We start from the raw sequence: 20,946 nt of genomic DNA, 5'->3' as shown, positions 1-20,946 counted from the left end.
TTCTCATTTCTAATCATCAAAATATAGCAGAATAGCAACCTGCAACCCCAACAAACACAGGGAAGAGAAATGCAGGACTTAGGAGAGATAAGATATCATTTAGGACAAAGGACATAGGATTGGAGTGTCCGCTGTTCTACTCTCTACCCCCAGTGACTTCAGCTGGGTCTAGGGCTACACAGTATCAGCAAATCCACTCAACAGTAGGGAGCAGCAGAAATAGCAAATAAGTCCAATCCTGGCCATAGCAAAGAGCATGAAAACAGGAGGATCCAGTAGCAAAAAATCTGCAACTGGCAGGAGGGCCCACGGTCCATTTGAGTTCTGTTCCCAAATCATCTCAGCTAAGGACTCCTTGGCTGGTGGCTGGCTCCCGGTGCTTGCTGCTCACTTGAGAGCCCACTTCATTCTGGCTGGACTGCTCCTGTTGGGTTCCCAAGCCAACAGTGTGTAAGTGCCATTTGGTGTCAACCTTGACATTCTCAGCACTTCCTTTCTATCCTAAAATAAGATGTACATATAGCCCACTTATATACCATTTTATAAAAAGCAAGTTAATGTCCAAACTTAAATATAAGACAGAAATGAAAAGACAGTCATTTTTTAAAATACATGTATTTCAATCTGTAAAGTCACGTGAGGACATTCCTATTATGAAATCGGCGGATGATTATACACACTGTGTTATGGTTTAGATATGAGGTGTCCCCCAAAAGCTCTTTTGTGATATAATGCAAGAAAGTTTAGAGGTGAAATGACTGGATTATGGGACGTGTAACCTAAACAGTGGATTAATCCACTGTGCAGTCCTGATGGAGTCAGAAACCACCCCTCCCATCCTGGAACCTGCTGCTCTTGTCAACAAGCAGGACCTGTCCGTCAGGTCTTTCCAGTGTGTGGCTCAGTCAGGCCCAAGGAAACAGCAACATCTAAACAGTAGCCAAGTGGTTTATCAGGGATGCCCAGGGAGATGGTTTGTATCCCCTTAACATCTCCCAACCAGGCCTCCCAGATCCACATGCATTCCTAGGGTGGGTTCAGCCGGTAGAGGGCAGGATGGCTGCAGCTTGGACATCAAGACAGGATACCAACTGGCCCTACCCAGGTCGGCTGCTAGAGGTCACTCCCTCTGTAGCATCTTCTTCTGCATCCAAGGCAGGAGTCACCAGATGATAGGGGCCTTCAGTTCCCTACAACCATGTACACAGTGACCAGCGGAACACATCCTCTCCAAAGCTGACACGGCACTGTGTCCTCAGGGCATCCATCCATCTTCTCAGCCTTGATCCACCAGTGCCTGCATGCAGGGCACACCCAGTTCATCTTGCTCAATGGGCAGGTTCCATGGCTGCCACCTGTGGCATCAAAAACTGTATCTACTCAAAATCACTCTCTAAACTCCCTTGCATGGGCCCCAGGCTAGGGATCAGCAAATAGAGTCTCAGTCCATCCAATGCAGCCTGTTTGTTCTCTGGTTTGGGAAAAATCTGTATTTTTTTCAACTGAGGCATGCACAAGGAATGCGCACCATCAGAGCTGCCATGCTGGGAGGAAGCCCAGGCTACATGAAGAGGTGCCTCAGCCATCCATCACCACCAATCACCAGATGTCTGAATAAAACAACATTTAAATGGCTTCAATCCTTTCCTTGGGCCACTCCAGCCTTGGAATCTTCCGGGTGAGGTCCCATATCTCATGGGGCACAAATAAACCATCCCTAAATTCCTCACCCATAGAACAGGTAGTAAAACATGGCACTACTTGGATTAGGGGCAGCCAACTTGTATGTATCTTTAAGCATTTCAATAATGTTCACTTGGCATGAGGGTCACACTAGATGCAGCCCTGCAGAACCCAGATAACAGAAGGAACAGCAAAATAAAGCCACGAGCTCCACAGGGGCATCAGTCTGGACACCAGAGGCAAAGCCCCTGCCATTTAAATTATTTCTCTCAGCCAGCCTAGTGGCGCACGCCTGTAATCCCAGGAAATCAGGAGGCTGAGGCAGGAGAATTGCAAGTTCAAGGCCAGCCTCAGCAACTTAGTGAGGCCCTAAGCAACTTAGCAAGACCCTCTCTCAAAAAATAAAATGTGGCTCAGTGGTTGAGCCTCCCTGGGTTCAATCTGAGTGCCAAAATATGTGTGTGTGTGTGTGTGTGTGTATTGTGTGTTTCTGTCATTTGTTCTAAAGAAATATGTGCAGTTGTATTCTTGGAGGTTAAATATGGATTTTACCAGAGAACAGTTGATGCTTGATAGATGACTGAGTTTTCTAGAAGGATATTCAGGGTTTGTGTGTGATTGTTCAGTTCAGCCAATGCAGAGAAAACTCAGAGACCTCAGTTGTCCTCCTGGGCAAGTGTGAATGGTGGGCTCTGGGGACAGCTGTGCCACTGTGTCAGATAATTGTACAGCCACAGCAGTATCGTTCAGGGTAATCTGCCACATACACCTGGTGGTCGGTGCCATAGATGTAGTAGACATAAGTCTTTCCTTGGTACCAGTAGTGAACTTCTGTGAGGGGGATCAACTCGATGGTCTGGCGCTAAGGAAACAAATGGCCACAACAAAAACAAAAACTTCAGTGTTCTGTTCATGTCACTCACCTGCTCAAGAATCTTCAGTGGCTCCCTACTGCCTATGGAATAAAGTTCATTCTCTGAAGTTGGCATGCACTCTAGAGTTGGTGCCTATATCCCCTATCATGCTTCTTCCCATAATCTAAGCTTTGGGCAAAATTGATGCCTCATCTTTAGCCACCATCCACTTCTGAGTTTCACCAAGCAGGACAGAGGCATCTTTGGGGAAGTTCTATGGTACATGAAAAGCTATCAGCGAAACACAACATCTTCCAGAGGCATTAATTTTTAGTCAAGGTGCTAGGGGAAGGTGGAGGATAAAGTGATTTTTTAAAAAGATTTATATATTAAAACAACCATAGGGATAGTAGGGAGGCATTTATAAATTCTGAATTAAATTTTAAGATAAAACATTGGTACCAAAGAAACTTCCAAGTTTGGTAAGCTGTGTCGGGCTATGTCCTCAGACCTCCCTCCCCACCACTGCCACAGTTTCGGATTGACCCTGCCTGCAGCAGTCTTCCGCAAATGTTCCCTTCTTTTTATAAATGGGGAAACAGAGGCCCATGGGCTCATGAAGTTTTCGGTGTGAATTACCCCAGTTCAAGCCCTGTCTGCTCACCAAAGCTGTATTCATTTAAGGCTCAAATTCCCTCACCCTACATCTGGTTTTGTTTTGTCTTGTTTTGTTTTGGGTACCAGCCCTTTCTGGGGGACTGAACCCAGGAGGACTTAACCACTGAGCCACATGCCCATCCCTTTTTGAGGCAAGTTCTCGCTACATTGCTTAGGGCCTTACGAAGTTGCTGAGGCTGGCCTCCAACTTGTGGTCCTTAGCCTCCTAAGTCGCTGGGATCACAGACATGTGCCACTATACCCAGCAACAACTGCCTCTTTTTAAATGCCCCATAACAGAATGTGGAGTGCTCTCCCCTGACCACAGAGTGGTCCTAAGTCCCACACTAAGATTTGGGGATGCCAAACACAGGGAGAGGTAGTGGGACTGGCCCAGGGTCAGTCACCCACTACTTGCAGGAATTTCTCCCTGCTGGGAAATGAGCCCAGAGCACTCCTTTGATAGCTGATGGGACAGAGGCCCTGGGGAAAGGGGCTGGGAGGGATCTCAGGCTCAAACCACACAGTATCTTGACTTCTCTTTGCACAGGAACAAACCTGACCCAGGAGAATGGGGCAGGCGGGGGGTTCAAGAAGCAGGCTCTACAACTAAAAAATATTTTTTAAAAATTAAAAAAGAAAAAGAAGCAGGCTCTCAACTCTTACTAGAAGAGGAGCCAGGGCAGTGTGCCAATGGGGAAAGAAGAGGGGAATCCGGGTCAGGGAGGGAAATGTCTGTTAAGCTCTCTTTGTGATCTTGCACCCTGTTTCTCTGAGCCTCAGTTTCCTCCTCTGTGAAAAGGGAATGAAAACTACTTCACAGTGTCGTTGACACAACCAAAGGAAATCCGAGGACTGAGTTTTCTTCTCATGCCAGAAACTGGTATCCAAATCATGACTTTGGAAACACAAGGCAGAAGATTTCTCTTGAAATTTCATCGTAAATGGTCCCAACTCAGGGGCATGAGGAAATGAGAATTGACATCACTGCTCAGAAAGCCTGGACAGCGGGGTCAGGACCCCTCTGGCTTCCAGAATTTTCTACTAAGATCAAAGAAGAACAGAGAAACACCATCCCCACCTCCACCGGCCTCTATCTATTACAGGATTGATGGGTATCTGACTTTGAGACCACAAATTGCTCAAGAGATCAGTGGCCATCAGGTAGTCATCTTGTCATTTGATGGCTTGGCCATGCCCCGTAGGAAACAGATGCCAGGTTTCTGCGTCACAGCCGTGGCACCGCGCAATGGCAGATGTTTCCACATGTTTGGATTCCACCTGCCACCTTCTGCATCTTCAGTAAAATGTCAATGTGAATCTTTATCTTCGGTTCCAGGACCCAAGGCTGATGAACAAAAATGTTTCACGGAATTGATCTCTTAAACTATTATGTTCCCTTTTAAACATCGCCTGGTTGACCCTTTCTGGCTCCAGAATTTGTCCACAGGTGGTTCATATCACGGGGGGGGGGGGGGGGGGAGACACGACCCAGGAGACTCACATTGTATGATCTTAGGCAGGTGACTGACCTCTTTTCCTTGGGCCTCAGTTTCCCCTGCTGACCATCCAAAGAGGACTCAGATTTCCCCCTCTTGAAGTCGCTGGTTAACACCAAGTCTCCTCACTTCCTTAGAGCCTGTGAACCCTCTGCCCATTCCCAGAGGAGATGCCTCAAGATTTGGGGCTCTAATTGTAACTAAGTCATAGCTCACCTGTACTGTAAGAGCCAACCACCTTGAGACCATTCAGTAGGTTGTCCTCGTGCCACCCCCTCCCCAGGCTTCCCCCAGTCTGTTTCACCACCCCTCATGTCTGGTGTCCAGCTGTCCACAGCCCCATGTTCCCAAGTCCTGACCTGGAGGTACAGAGCTCACCTCCTACACAAGGGCCAGATAGTGCCTGGGAAGATGCGTCCAATGACTGCACATTCCCAAGAATACAGTCCACTCCCTTGCCTGCAGGTGGACAGGCAAGGGGTGATTTCTGGGGGTGATTTAAGCTTGGAGTGGGGTCACAGAAGGCCAGGTTGTCACCTGAACTGGGACCTTTTCTTGGCTTCTTCCTCCCCCCCACCCCCCCTCCTTCTCAGTTTCCCCCCAAAATGATGTGCATGCAAGTCCTCGTTTCCGCTTCTGCAGAGCCCAACCCAAAACAAGAGCCAATGCCTCTCCTTTGATAAGCAAGGACATCGAGGCCCAAGGAAGGGAAAAGGGGGATCAAAATCACGAGTGAGTGTCAGAGCTAGGAGGAGGTGCTAACCCCATAAGTTAATCGTCCCTGCAGCACCAGGTCCCATGAAAGGGGATCTAAATCCCATATCCCGCTGGCAGGTGACACACATACCAAGTCAACAGTAGCTTTCTGAGTGACTACTAAGCTGCTGTGTGACCCTGGCAAAGTCCTTCTCCTCTCTGGGCTTCCTCTCATTTATGGGAAAAGTCATGCATTTGGATCAGAAGCCCCAAGTGACCCTATCTGCCCACGCGAGGCTCATAGCTTTGTTAGGATTCTGTTGTGAATATTTAAAAATTTGAAAGTCTCATGTAAAAATATGGACATGGGAAAGTTTAGACACTCTGGGCACTGTGCCTGCACAAAGCTGTGGGGTTATTGGCCCCTTTAGATGCGGGGCTCTCCCATGCATATGACCACCTGCATGATTTCAAAGTTCCCTTCTAGATCCCAATGGCCCTTGTTAATTTTTACTAAATGCATTCTTTTCTCTCATGCAAAAAAGATAGATGTGCAGAGAGAGAAAGAGAGGTAAGAGAAAGGGAAGGAGGCAGTATAAATGTTCATTGCAGAGGGGAAGAAAAGGGACATTTCAAGCACCAATTGCCAACCACTTTAAGCAAAGTATCTTCTCTCTGCAAACCCCCCTACCCCCAAGGTGGTGTACCAGTGAAAAACTAGACTCAAAGGAGGATGAAGTAGCTGGCCCAGGGTCACATCAAGATGAAGACCCAGGGTCTGACCCTGACTGCAAGGTGCAGGCCATGGCTATCACAGGAGCTCCAGAGCCAGACCCCTGCTCCAAGCTCAGTTATACCCAGAGAAAGGGCAGGCACCAGCACCATCTAGTGGCCACCAGCAGCCTATGACCTGATTCTCCAACCCATTCCTTTATCTGAATTCCAGGGAGTCCCAATCTAAATCACACTAGGCCTCTTGTGTGCGTGAAACCCTGCCAACAACTTCTAATGTCTCAGAATAAAACCCTCAGCCTCTCTGGGTAGCCTATGGTCCTGACCATTGTGTCTGCCCTATTAGCCGCACTGGTTCAGGTTGGCATCCAGGTGTTCCTCACCTGCGACTCCTCCCCTTGGCCTCCTGGTTGGTCCACTCTGACATTCTCAGGAAGGCCTCCAGGCAGAGAAAAGGGCTTAGGTTCCCCTTTTTGTTGAGCTCAGGAAGTGCCCAGGCCTGGCCCTGGGAGCCTCCCCTTCAACAGCCCCAGGTCCAATCCCCAAAAGGTCACCGGCCCCAGGAAGAGAGGTCAGAGCCAGGCAGCCCCTCCAGGCCTCACCCCAGGTTCCCTTCCAGCTCACCTGCTGTAGGATGCGGGCGCAGGAGGCCAGGGAAGCGCTGTGCTCTGTGATGCCCCTCTGGGAGGCCAGAGAGATCTCCCTCAGGGGGAAGTCAACAATGGGGTACACCTGGGGGACAGAGAGAGACCAGTTCACTTTCTCAGATTCAGAGCATTAGAACCCGGAGGTTTGGAAGTCACTGGGACTGAACTGAGCCACACAGAGGAGGAGGCCCAGAGAGGTAGTGGGGGAGCCCAGGGCCACACAGGAAGCCTCTTCCCACACACACCTTAGAAGCCCACGAAGGTCAACACAGAGAGGAGGAGATCTGTGATCAGGAAGAGGACCCCTTCACCTGAAGCCTACGTTCCCCCAGAAAACCCTTGCTGAGTGCCTACTGTGTGCCAGACATCGTGCTAGGGGCGGGGAGGCAGTAGGGACCACATTTGCCTTGGTCACAGACACAGGCAGCTGGAAAGCTCACTTGAGTGATTTCTCACTCAATAGTGGAACTGCCTACTGAGTGCCAGGCTCTGTCTGCCAGCCTGAGGATGTGCTAAAGTCACCTCAAGTAGCTTTCGGTCTGCCAACAAAGTCCCTGCAGCGAGGACAGCAAACATTTTTTTTAATATTTATTTTTTAGTTTTAGGTGGACACAACATCTTTATCTTACATCTATGTGGTGCTGAGGATCGAACCCAGTGCCCCGTGCATGCTAGGCGAGCGCTCCACCACTGAGCCGCAACCCCAGCCCACATTTTTTTTTTAATAATTGTGTTTTTTCTTTTTTTTTAACATTTATTTATTTTTACATGGTGCTGAGGATGGAACCCAGTGCCTCACACGTGCTAGGCAAGTGCTCTAGCACTGAGCCACCACCCCAGCCCTCAGCATTTTGTGCAAAGGCCATGACAGGAAGGCTTTGCAGCCCACATAGTCTGTTTTAACTCAACTCTACCCCAGAAGCAGGAACACAGCCAAAGACAATAAATAAACAAATGGAGAGCTGTGTTCCAATAAAACTTTATAGCCAGGGATGGTGGCACATGCCTGTAATCCCAGTAGCTTGGGAGGCTGAGACAGGAGGATCCTGAGTTCAAAGCCAGCCTCAGCAACTTAGCAAGGCCCAAACAAACTCAGCGAGACCCTTTCACTAAATAAGATATAGCTGGGATGTGGCTCAGTGGTTAAGCACCCCTGGGTTAAATCCCTGGTAAAAAAATAAATAAATAAAAACCTTGATTTATAACAGCAGGCAGTGGGCCAGATCTGCAGACCTCTGGGCTGTAAGATCCTTCGTGCTCTGGCTGTCAGGTACCTGTCAGGCCCAGGCTTCTCTCTCAGCCCTGCTCTCTGCCCTCTGCCATGCCCAGCTGTCCCCTGGCTCCCATGATCACGCAGTCTACTCCCCAATGCACTGGGTGTGCAGGTTTCTACCCAAGGTCCCTTCTACAGAGAGGCCTTCCCTGACCCCAGCTAAGGCAACTACCCCTCCCAGCCTGCTCCCTCACCCTTCCTGAGTGTTCCACCATAACCAGACCTACCACCACCTGGCAACAGCCATTATTTCCCCCTCCAGACTGTAAGAGCCCTGAGGACAGGACTTTGCTTTTTTTTTTTTTTTTTTGCCATGAAATCCCCAGCACCAGACCACTGCTTTGTTTGTGCACTTGAATCCTCAAACCTCGTGGAAGAGAAAGGGGAATAGATGGGGAGAGGAATAGAGGAAGGAAGACAGTACAAAGGACAGAAACAGGGACAAAGTGTCCAGGACTGAAATTCAACTGGGAGCCGGCAGCCCCTGGGGTCCCAGAGCCTCTTTCCTAGCCTTTCCCCACACAGCCCATCTTCCCATCCAGCTGCCTCCTGCTGGAGGGGACAAGGAACCCCACTGCCTTGGTCGCCTGTCCACAAAGCCCTCCTCACCGCTGAGTTTTCATCCCTAAAGAGGTTTTCTCCCTTGGCCTTCGCCAGCAGCTCCCGGGGGCAGTGGCGCTGGTGCTGGGATAGGAACTCAAACACGCTGTTCCTCCTAGAAGCACATGGGAGTGGGATGATGCACACGGTGCGAAGAACACAGGCTTCGGCATCAGGCACACCTGGGCTCAAGGGCGCATGCGCAGATTGGTAGGCTCTGGGAAAGTTCAGGGCCTCTCCCAGCCTGGGAGCTCCCATGCAGCAGGGGTCCAACAGGGGGACCTGAGGGCTCGGCTCTGTGAGTTATTATTTTATGAGGACCCAGGTGACACCCTTAATGCCTTGGAGCACTGACTTCCAGACTGTAGCTTTTAGGGCCCCGGGATTCTGTTCCCTGACACAGGCACTTAGCTGTTGAGGGACTGCTGCGTACAGAGCGGTAAGGTCAGCATTTGAACTTGGGTCCTTCTATTCTAAATCCTGTGGACACACCACCCCACGCAGCCTCTCCCAGGGAACTCTTCCCCTTCTATGTCCTGGCAGCTCCCTGCTCCATGGAGTTGCTCTGCAGCAGCCAGGCTGGGACATGTCCTCTGCCACCTCCTTGAAGCCCAGCACTGAGCTCTGCCACCTACCACATGACGACCAGCTGGATGAAGTGCACCAGCCTCCTTTGCCCCTTGCAGGTGGCACACGTCTTGTTCCCCCCTCCTGAGCACGTGCTGCACCTGCAATCAGTCATGGGGTTCTGGTGACTTCCAGAGGTCCCCATCCCCAAATCCTTCCTCAGAGAGGAAGATGAGGATGGGATTGCATCGTTTTTACCCGCCACCATCTCCCCACCTTACCTTGGTGGCAGGGTGTCTTTGGGGACCTCCCCTCCTGGTCTGCTGGGTTCTTGGGCTTTGCCCTCCCACCCTACTTTGACCAGCTTAGGATGCCAGCCTGGTCAATCATTCCATCTCTCTGGCAATGATAACTGATACAAGCAAACACAGGACCCAGGTGGATGCACTGAGACGCATCCGAAGACAACTATTGAGATTATCAGAAAAAAGAGCATTCTTGTCTACTGGGATTCCTAAGGCTGAAGCTACCTCCACCACTCCAGCCTGGTGACATTGTTGAAGTCCCTGGATCCAGCTCGACCTGAAGCCATCCCAGAAATACACCCCTATGGACATAGCAGGAACAAGACAGGCGCCTGCCCCCCTTCTAGATGAGCAGAGGGTAAAAAGCAAGAAAGCCAGTACATGAGACCCTTGGCCTGCATGCCATGGACGCCCACGGGTTCTTACCTGCGCCTGCCAGAGCCCGAGCACATCTGACACCTCCGGGGCTGCCTGGCTTTGCGCTTGGCTCCACTGCAGGTCGGGCACCTCACCTAGAGACACATCACAGCCTCAGCCCCACTGGCTCCTGGCAGCAAGGCCAAGACCCTCCCAAGACCAGCCTGGTGACGTTAGCACAAGTGACTCCCTGCCTCCTGGGCCACAGTCCCTTCCAGTTACAGCTTTCAAAGACTCCACGTCCTCAGTTGGGGATGTTTCTTCTGAGACATCAGCGTCCCCTCCTTCTCTCTGATTCCCACAACCCTAGATACCTTCCCCAATCAAGTGTGGACAGGGAGCTGGGAGCAGAGTGGCCGGCTGGGGACCTGGTGTTGGAACTGGGGGCAGGAGAGAGGGAGTGGGGGAGATCCCTTTTGACAGTGGCCCCAGAAGTGGCTCAGGCATTGCCCAGTGAGAAGCAGGAAGAGCAGGAGTGGAGGAAGGAACAGAAAGACCATAGGGAGGGTGTCCTGGGACAGCCAAGGAGGCAGGTAGCAGGGATGAGGACACAGGAGGGAACAGAGAAAAGCCAGGCACAGGCCACTGCTGGAAAACACAGTGTGTGAGTGGGTGGGAGGTCAGCACCCAGCGGGAGGAAATGGGCCACGGAAAGGGTGGAGGGCTGACTGGATGTATTTTAGGATGAAGTTGTCAGTAGGTGTCCAAAGATCAGACTCGAACTGGCAGAGCGGAGAACACATGGGGTGTCTGGTTCTACTCCCAGGCACGGCCCTGAAAGTTTCAGAGGAGAAGACTGATGGCCCAAGAGCCTGGTCACCTGCTCCAGGCCTGCACTGGGCTGGATTCAAACTCAACCCCACTCAAGTGCCCTGGAGCCGCAGCACATGACCTTATTTGGAAATGGTCTTTGCAGATGTCTTTGGTTAAGAGGAGGTTCAACGGCCTCATCCAGACCAGCCTGGGCCCCCACTCCAATGACTGGTGTCCTCAGAAGAAAAGATGAAGATGAAAAGACATCCCAGTTTTTTGGACAACAGAGGCAGGGACAGCGGTGCTGCAGCCACCCAGTGGGATACCAAGGACTGTGGGCAGCTGGGAAAGAGGCATGGACAGCCTCTCCTTCAGAGCCTTCCAGAACACACCTGCCCCTGCCTGGGTTTTGCAATTCTGGCTGCCAGAACTGGGGGACAATGGATCTCTGTTGTTTTAAGCCACCCAGATGTGCTAATTCGTTAGAGCAGCCCTGGGGAACCAGTACAAGGCACCTGTCTACCTTATCTATCAAAGCCCTCATCACCCTGGGCTACAAATGCTGATGGCTTGTCTTTGTCCCCCACAGAGGGTGTCCCTGATGCCAAGGACCCCAGGTCTCAGTCCTCTTATAGGGCCAAGCAGTAAGCAGATGCTCTGTGAATACTGGGAGATGAATCGGACGGGAGAGAACACTTACAGCTAGAATGTCAAACTGTGAATGTCATTAGAGACAACCCCAGCCAGGTTTCCCACTGGACAGATGGAAAAATGGAGGCCCAGAAAGGGAAGATGATGCACAGGGAGCCCCACAGCCCCAGCCCAGCCCTCCTCTCCCATGTCCCTCCCTCCCACACACAAGTTCTCACTCACCAGTGGCCCATATGTGACTCACCATGCCGGACCCGTGGCAGCCACTGCACTTGTACCGCCCATGCCCATGACATTTGTGACATTCCTGAAAGTGAGATGCTCTCCTTAGGTCCAGTTTCCCAAGCACCAGCCCCCTGCCCCGTGATGTCACCATCTTGAATAGAAGTGCCCATTGAGAACAGGGATAGGAAGACAGGATGAGGAAGGTACGGTCCTTCCCATTTGACCAGGATCCCCAAAGGTTTTCAAGGCCAAGTCAAGGACCCTGCGTTATCACTGCCTGCAGGCCCCGGCCCCTCCATCCTGTGGGCCAATAAGGGGGCTCTCAGAGTTTACTCTGGGCTAACCCACACCCCACAACTTCCCACCAGGCTACACTGCAAAGTCTGATGACAGCTGCCTATCATGGCTAAAAGTGGTCTTCAGGAAGAGGGGCCACACAGAATGGACGCCATGTTTGTGAAAGGCCATGAGAGAGCTACTGGAACTTCATCACTGAATGAAAATAGCTTTTCCACCCTCGAAAAAAAGAATGGAATGTTTTTTTTGACCTTTCTGCGACCTCTTCATCTCATAACTCTATAAAAACTCAGGAGAATAAAATTACATATTCAGTCAAGTCCTTAGGTGAAAACAGGCAGGAATTAGATGAGAAGAGAATATAAAATACCTGTTCCAGGTTCCCCTCACTCCATGCCATGATTATATTTCTGTTCTGGGGATTGAACCTAGGAGTGCTCTACCACTGAGCTTCACTCTCTCCCCAGCCCTTTTTTTTTTTTTTTTTTTTTTTAACTTTTCGGCGGACACAACATCTTTGTTGGTATGTGGTGCTGAGGATCAAACCCAGGCCGCACGCATGCCAGGCGAGCGTGCTACCGCTTGAGCCACATCCCCAGCCCCCTCCCCAGACCTTTTTAAAAAAATACTTTTTAATTTGAGACAGGGTCTAATTAAGTTATTGAGACAGGCCTCAAACTTGTGATCCTCCTGCTTCAGCCTCCTGAGTCATTGGGATTACAAGAATGTCCCACTGCACCCAGCCATGATGATATTTCTATCAAACAAGATGGAAGTGAAATTCTGTTTCCCTATGACTTCCAAGAAAATCCCAATAATGTTTTTGACTTTTATTTCATGTCATTTTCACTCACCCCTCCAGTTATTTTTGTCAGATCAAAAAAAAGAGATACAAATACACTCAAATGGTCTAGGAATGTTACTGTTCACTATTTAAGGCTGGGGACAATTCTGAAATTGCTATGTGAAGACTCACTCCCTAATTTGTGTGGAATTATGTATGAGACTACATTCCATACCCTGGATGTTCTAAACGGAGGCTTATTTATACCCACAAATGAACCACCAGGCTGGATTGGGGGTTTCTTTTCTAAAGGGATAAAGTTAAAAGAAACTTTCCACACTTGAAAAATTAGCACAGAGAGAAGGGCACGTATTCCAATAAGTACATTACCTTCACCAGTGAAGAATGAGGGACTTGGAACTTCTTGGTGTCCTCCTGAAACATTGGAGGGATCTGGACCTTGATATCCCAAAGCCTGGGGGAGGTGCCTCTTTGTGGCCCGTCTACTGAGTGGTCTACAAAAAGGAACGATCATCAGAGCAGCCAAGAGCATCAGAAATTAACTTCCATTTATTCAACAAACAACACCAAGCCATCAGTTCATGCCCAGGCATTGGGTTAGATTCTGGGGCTACACAGCTAGGTATAAAAAAGCCCCCTTGGAGACCACGATTAAGAACTCAATCTGTAGGGCTGGACAGACCCAGGTTTGATTTCTGGCTCTACTATTTCCTAGCTGTGTGACTCCAGGCAAGTTGTTTAACCTCTCTGAGTTTTAACTGTCTCTTTTCTAAAATGGGGCTAATAGTGGCACCTATCTTACAGGAGTGTAGAGAAAAATAAATATAAAAATATATAAAATGGTTAGCACAGGGCTCCCAAATACTGAGGGATTAATCAATACCAGCTCTGATCCTTATCACCACCATCCCCTCCACCATCCCATCTTCCTCCTCTCTGATCACAGAGAGTCACAGCATACAACCTCAGTTTTATGTCATGAAATATGATAAGTTCTTTGGGCAAGAGTTGTATGAACAGTTGTAAGAACTCAGAGGATGGACCTATCCTAATGAGCAGGGGATGGCAAATAAGAAATCCTGATAGGCTTCATTGAAGAGGTGACACATGAGCTCCATCTTGAAGAAGGGACCAGAATGGCCCACCCGAGAACAGAGGCAGGACAGAGTCTTCCCAAACAACCATGAGCCTCTAGTGGGGTTCAGTGGAAGGTGGGAGGTATAGCTGATGGGGGTGCGGCACAACAGTCTTGAGTCTTAGAGGGGCTGGGGTGGCACAGGAGGCGGGCAGATGCCAATCACGTGTCTGGACCCTCCTGCCAGCACCAGCCTGCAGCCAAAGCAAGCCCTGGACTTCCTCAGGCCTCTTGCAAACCACTTCCAGGAGGCAGGATGTACTTACTGTGGTCAATGCAGGAGAGGCTCCAAGATCAGCATCCACCACTCACCCCCATTCTACAGGGAATGGGGAAACCAAGGCTCTGAGCAGATGAGCACCTTGTTCCAGGTCTGCTGCTGAGCCAAGCCCTGAGATTTTCCACCAGCCCCCTGCCTCGTTTGCTACCTGTCATACTGATTTCAAGACGATTCACTTACTTGTAAAAGGTTGAAATGTCCACTCGCTTATCCTGGATTCACTGAAGGTCTCTAGTCGATACTGCAGAGGGTGGAAAAAGAGCACTTTCACATTCCTGTTCCTATGAAGACAGAGCCCATCTGCCAGGGTTGGTTGAGGACACCCAGGATCCTATGCATGGTGCCCTCTGGTTGCTTAGAACAGGCTGGCAATGGTGATTTTTATTATGATGCCCTGAGACATTTGCAGAGAACTCAGGCAGCCCTGGGAAACCCCCTGACAGGCTCCCATTCAGAACCATTTCAGGTCCCCAGGAATCTCCACACAGAAATGTTCTATGAGTCAAGTTTGGGAACAGTAGTTATCCTTTAGATGCAGGCCACTGGAGTCCACAGTTCTGAGGGTCCCTATTAGGAAGAATTTGTCTGACTCATGTCAAAATTTTCTTGATGATCCTCATTCACAAAATCTCAGAATTTGGCTCCTCCTTTCACATGTAAGAAAACAGACTCAGGGAGGTCAGTTGATTTGCCCAAGGTCAAACAGCTCTAAAGGGGCCGCTCCCTCTAGATCCCTGATCTAGCTGCTCTGTGTTTCTGCATCAATGTGTGCTCATCAAAGGACAGCTGTGTCCATGACACTGAAAAATGTGGACAGAAAAGCTGTCCCTCTTCCCCCTTCAATGCAGAAGGAGACAGAAATGTGTGCCAGAGGCAGGATGGCCCTGGAGTGATGGATGAATGATTCTGCCGTGTGGACATGATCTGGGAGAAGCAGAGCTGGGGTCAGGGTAGCCAAGGACCCTCTCTCAGCCCGCCCCTGGTGGAAGGCTGGAGTGAGGCTCTGGGATGAGCAACCTGGGTGTGGACTGAGGCTCCGTCCCTTCTACTGCATGTTCCTGTGTAAGTCACTTTGCTTGTCCAGGACTCCCACCTTCCTCTCCAAGCTGTTGACAACAAGGCTAGAGTGCAGGGTAGCCAGGAGAGTGTGGCAACACACTGATGCCATGCGTTTCCATGAGGTGCAGCACATCTGAATGATGATTGAAGCGCTCACTCGCTTCATTATGATTCCCAGGTACAGACCAGAGATAGTGCAGAAGGGATTGGACGTCGCTACCATTCACCTGCTACCCCCCACCAGGACTCCTTGCTCCTGGCTGGCTTCCCATAAATATCCCCTGTCCCAAAGTCCCCAGGCCCCAGCCCCTTAGCCAGGGCCTCCACTAAGCCCAGCCCCCTTACCCTGCAGAGAGTCTGCTGCCTCAGCTCCCGGATGATGAGGTCATCTGCGGCTGCACTGCCATAGCAGCATTTTGAGTTCACGAAGCTGAGAAGGGCCTCACGGGCCACCTCCTCTGTCACCACAGGGACTCTGATGGGGACCAGAGAGGTAGAGGTCTGGGAAGGGCCCTCAGGCTCATCCAGGCCAGCCCCCTCGGTGTACAACTGGGCACCAAGGGCCCAGAGAGCAGGGAAGAGTCCTGAGGTCAACAGTGGTAGTGAAGCCCCAAGGAGTCCAACTGGGGACAGTGACTGGAGCAAAAGAGCATGAATGGATGCCCAGGGCGAGAAGTGGTAGGTCTTTCTAAAGGACAGCAAAGCCATGTGAGTGAAAGTATGTGGCTCAGGAGAGGGACTCAGAGAATCTCAGAACATCCACACACAAAAAAAAGATGAGGCTTCTGCCCTAAGAGAACTTGACCTTGACCTTGACCTTGACTGGAGGAGCTGGAGCAGCAGAGCACTGGAGGATAATGACAGGGAGGGAAGCAGATCTAGGGCCCATCCTCTGCCCTCTGTCTGAACAGCTTCCCCTCCTCCTGGAAAACCCTCTCCTGAGGCCAGGCCACGTCCTTGGCTAAGCTCTTCCTGTCCCCACCCCCTCCAGTAAGAAGGAGGCCTCTCCTTCCTCTGCCCTCATATCTTCCTCTGCTAGATCTCCGTGGCAACCCTGGAGCCATTTGAACCCGACATGGACACCTGGTGTCTCCAGTACCCACCAGGCCCAGCATGTGCCTTCAGATCAGTGGGCAGCAGAGATGCCATGGGCTGCAGAGGCCAGAGGCAGCTCCACAGAGGAAGGGTTTGTACTGGGCACAGAGGCTGGGCAGCTCAGAGGAGAAGGTGAGCTGTTTGTGGCTGCAGGAGGACCAGGAACACTCAGGAGACTCCTATCTGGCAGGCCATAACTGCCCAGCTGGGAGGCTGGACCCAGAGAGTGGGCAGGGGCCCCCTGGGGCTTCACCTTCTTTCTGCACAAAACTGGCTAGAAACCCAGAGCTCTACCCGAGAACTCTCAAAATCAACACAGGTAGGCCGTGAGGGGTCTAGCCCCAGGGCTTACAAACTCCTGCAGCCAAGGGCCGGCTAGCAAATATTTTAATTTCATGGACCACATCGTCTGTACCTCAACTGCTACACTTTGCCATCAGAGTGTAAAAGCTGCCATAGACCATGCCGGATGAATGAGTGTGACTGTGTTCCAATAAAGCTTGACTTATAAAAATAAATGGTGAGGGTGGGGCGGGGGGATGTGGTGGCACATGCCTATAAGCCCAGCAGCTCAGGAGGCTGAAACCAGAGGATCACGAGTTCAAAGCCAGCCTCAGCAAAAGCAAGGCACTAAGCAACTCCGTGAGACTCATCTCTAAATAAAATACAGTAAAATAGGTCTGGGGATGTGGCTCAGTGGTTAAGTATCCCTGAGTTCAATCCCCAGTACCAATAAATAAATAAATAAATGGGGGGACTGGATTTGGCCCACAGATTGAAGTTTGCAAACTTGTGGTATTGATTATGATTTTCAAATCTGGCTTCGTAGGCAAATGACCTGAAAAACCTGGTAAATGTATATTGCAAGGCTCCTTCCCTGGAGAATCTGGTTCAGCGGGTCTGGGATGAAGAGAATCCATCCAATGGATCCTAATGCACTCTCCGGTTAAGACACACACTCACACCCCAGCCAGAGGGTGTTCACAGGGCAACAGTGACAGGTGCAGACATAGAACCCCAAAGTCACCTGTGTTCCAGGAATGAGGACCAGGAAGGTGGTTCCTGGGGTCTCACCGGGGCTTCCGAAGGTGGGAAGAATATTTGCTGCCCTGGAGGAAAGGGAGGAAATGATCCAGGGGGCTGCACAGTGCAGCTCCAAGGAACAGATGTTTGTGAGGCAAAAGGAGGAAAGCCTGAGCGTGGGCAAGAACATGAGGGAAAGGAACGGCGTTTAGTGCATCTGATGCAAACAAATGGGGATTCCAAGACCAGCTTCATTCAGGCCGTACGCTGGGCTGTAGTCAGGAACGTCCATAATCACAGGGCTATGCCCCACTTCTGCCTGCTTCCACCCAACCATGATGTGGGGCTTCCCAGCCCCACCAGGAGAAAGAGGAGCTACCTCAGCACCAGCCAACCTGTTCCAGAATTGTCCTCACCAACCAGCGTGAGCCCCAGAAAGAGAACTTACCACCGCCCCCATGAAGAAGCCAGTCATAGCTGGGCAGCCTCTCCAGGAGTTCAGCAGGGGGTGCCAGAGGACTCTCGGCCTCGAAACTCAGGTTCACACCTGCGGAAAGATAGCGAGCGGTCCTGAGCCTTGGAGAAGGCAGGCTGTCCTGCTAGAGAACCACGAGGAGAGGCCCTGAGACGCATGGAGAAGGCTTCTTGGAGTCCAGCCCTCCTGCTAAGCCACCACACATGTAAGCAAAAACATCTTGGGCCCCTCCAAGCCAGCTGCCTGTGAGTACCACTGAGTGACGCTACTCAACCCTACATGGAGCAAAAGAATCTCCCAGCAGGGTCCTGCCCAAATTCCTGACCCACAAAATCCTGAGATATAACCCCAGTGTTGCCTGAAGGCTCTGAGATGTGCAATGGCTTACCTTGAGCTCCTCCCAGTGGGCAGTCCTTGCTCTGGGACTCCCCACAGACCTGGCCAAGGCTGCCTAGGAGCCACACTACAGTGTGAGGTCCCTCTGCTCAGTGCCCCTCCATCCCTCTCTACCTTTGCAGGTGTCCAACTGAAGTACAAAGACCCTCCTTGCCCTTTCCTTTCATGAGTGTATCCCAGGACTTGCTGGCATGCCTCATGTCACCGTGGTGTCTGCACCTCAGGTGACCCAGACTGACACACGAGCACTACCCCCACCCCCATTCTACCAAGGAGGACACTGAGGCACCAAAAGCTGTGATTCGGCCAAGATCATCCAGCCAGCGGGCGGCGAGTGGCACTGATCCAAACCAAGGCTCCAGCTCTTTCTGGGTACTTTTCATAAGGTGAAACACTATTAAGAAATCATTCCATGTATATCTGCTTTCAGTGCCCCATGGTGACCTGCCAGATGTGGCATGGATCCAGATGGCCCTCAGAGTCCACAGAGGCAAGTGTAAGGCAAGTCGTGAGACGTGATGGCGGGCTCAGGAAGCACCTGCCACACCTTTGCCTCCTGGGGGAATGGAAGGCAGGGACTTCTGATTCTACTTGAGAGGCTACTGCAGAACTCCTGGATCACACAGCTGTGGGGCTAGAGGGGGAACTTAGTGCTATGCCTGCCCCACTGAACAGCTCTCAAAAATGTTCCCGCAAGCCCTTGTGCTGGGGGCAAGAATCCCTTGGCTCTTGGAGGAAACTCGGTCACAGGAAATTCACTACGAGGCCTGTAAAGAGCGGGCTGTGGAATGGAGGTGCTGTTTACTATACTCAGGTCAGACTTCCCTACCTGATGCACTTCCCAGCCGATCCCCTGCTTGAAAGCCTACATATCGTTACTTCCACAAAAATAAGAGAATGGCATGCCCCATGCTTTCAAGTTTAGTAAAAATGAAGGTCAGACTAATCAGCAGATCTTGTTCTAAATGAGAGCAACCCAGGTTTATCTGAAAGTCAAGGAATGAGGAAGACTGAAATCCTGAAATGTGTGTGGGGGGGGGGAAGGCAGAGGAAAGAGGAGTTGTCGTTAAGACAAATGAACACGGCCCCTCAGCCGCCCCTTCAAAGTTAGGAATGCCCTTGTCCTCTGACATTGAGAAGGTAGTTTTCTCTTACAGGAAACCTACCAATGAAAGTGAGAAGAAGAACGTTTGCAGATAAAGAGAGAGTCTTTCTAGGCAGGACCAGGTATGATGGTGATGCAAAGTGACATCATCCCAAAACCTCACATGGAGGCCAGACAATGTACACGAAAGTCCCCAACATGATCATTCTTCTGGAATTTTTATTAAAACCTTGGTTTTCTATACTGTTTGCTTTGAGTGATCTTATGAGCATTTGAAGAAATGCAGCTAGAGGGGACCCTGACAGCAACCATTTGCTGTCAAGAGCCAGGCAGGAAATATTTCAGACTTTGGACCTTATAATGGAGCAAATCACATTTGTGCCGTATAATGAGTCGATGTCTGAGCCGTCTCTAGTCCCGTGCCTGGCGTATAAGCAGTGCTCAGTGAACGCCTTGGATTTGAGGAGGGTGGGACTTCCTCTTTCTTTGTGTTCTTTTAAATCAGAGGAAAACAAAGAAAATGTCAAGTGTAGAAAGAAAGACAATCACATCCCCTGGGATGGCTCCTGCCTGCAGAGCAGTCTTGGGGTTGGCTGGGGTATTAATACTATCGTTGAGAAATGCCATATGGCTGGGAACCAAACAAAAGAAGCAGGAAGGGGGAAAGAATGAGGGGTGGGAAATTCAGAGCTCTATCCATCAACCAGGAGCCGCCCTAACCTCTGGGGCAGTTGCAATTCATCAGAGCTAAATTAATCTCACCATTATGCTATGTGCAAAAATAAAGGACTCCAGACTGACCCCCAGAAGGATGCGTCATTTCCTGTGCAAAAACCAACAGGCACAACAGGACCGTGGACGTCACTGGCCATTGTGCAACTCCTAACGTAGGGCACTCGGATGGGGGCTTCCAGCCACGTCACTGTACCCATGGTGTTGGGCAGTGGTCCAGTTGGTCCACCCCACCCTGAAATAGACGTTGCAACCCGTGGCTCACAGAGGAAGGCTGCAGATATGACCTCTTCTGCACTTTCAAGGTCACCAGTGTCCCCCATTTCAGAGAAGAACAAAAAGAGGCTCAGAGATGTGATTTGGCTAAACTAGCTGGCACGTTCATGGCAGAGACAGAAATAGAGTCTAGAACTCAGACCTGACTCCAAGCCCAAAGACCTTGCTACTGAACTTCACTCTGTGTGTCTCCAAGTCTCCATGGCAATGGCATCAAGTGGTTTTTGAGAAAACTTTGCAAGGACATCTGAAAAGGGAGTGTTTCTGCTCACCAGTCGCCAGCTATTTTTCTTTTTTATAAAAGGATTTTTTTTCTTGTGGGGAAGACATAATTAATGGATAACTCCTTTAACCTTTTCTTTTTTAAAATGTCATTGTCTTTCCTTCAGATGAAAAAGGGAATCCATGCCCTTTGCCCCTGATTTCAAACTAATCATCTTAAAAACACTGACATCATGCTCCAATGGCCCCACCACTACCATCTTGTTCTAGTTTGTTTCATAGTTCATCTCCTTTAACAGGTATGACAGCCCCTTTGAGACAGAGGCCTCTCTTGTATACCCCAACAAAGGGTAGGCATGCAGTAGAGACATACAAGTGTTCTGTGCACACAGGGTCAAACAAGGTGGACATTCAGCTGGTGTTCAAAAATGCGTTATGACTTGAATTATACTTAAAATTGTGCAAGAAATAGTCTGATGGTCAAATT

At 50.4% G+C, this 20,946-nt stretch overlaps 1 protein-coding gene across 3 annotated transcripts in view; it reads right to left on the bottom strand.

Moving 5' to 3' along the window:
* Ssuh2 (ssu-2 homolog) overlaps positions 1-20,946 on the bottom strand; it is a 57,660-nt gene that overhangs the window by 31,452 nt on the left and 5,262 nt on the right. The window contains exons 2-12 of one of the 3 annotated variants that reach the window (XM_046425733.2): positions 17,702-17,800; positions 17,258-17,339; positions 15,481-15,610; positions 14,257-14,317; positions 13,031-13,155; positions 11,579-11,641; positions 9,940-10,025; positions 9,277-9,369; positions 8,651-8,756; positions 6,746-6,853; positions 597-2,545 (exon numbers count right to left, since the gene is read on the bottom strand). In XM_046425733.2, the coding sequence (XP_046281689.1) occupies positions 2,399-2,545; positions 6,746-6,853; positions 8,651-8,756; positions 9,277-9,369; positions 9,940-10,025; positions 11,579-11,641; positions 13,031-13,155; positions 14,257-14,317; positions 15,481-15,610; positions 17,258-17,339; positions 17,702-17,800 (1,100 nt within the window). In that variant the 3' untranslated portion in view covers positions 597-2,398. Of the gene's footprint in view, positions 1-596; positions 4,543-6,745; positions 6,854-8,650; positions 8,757-9,276; positions 9,370-9,939; positions 10,026-11,578; positions 11,642-13,030; positions 13,156-14,256; positions 14,318-15,480; positions 15,611-17,257; positions 17,340-17,701; positions 17,801-20,946 lie in introns of those variants that run through there. The other 2 variants (XM_046425734.2, XM_046425735.2) reach the window with 2 other exon arrangements.

This window comes from Marmota monax, unplaced genomic scaffold (assembly GCF_021218885.2).
Source record: "Marmota monax isolate L192 unplaced genomic scaffold, Marmota_monax_Labrador192_F-V1.1 WCK01_AAM20220418_F8-fsc00028, whole genome shotgun sequence".
NCBI lineage: Eukaryota > Metazoa > Chordata > Mammalia > Rodentia > Sciuridae > Marmota > Marmota monax.
Note: the sequence above shows the minus strand (reverse complement) of the source record. Positions and strands in the feature narration are given on the sequence as shown.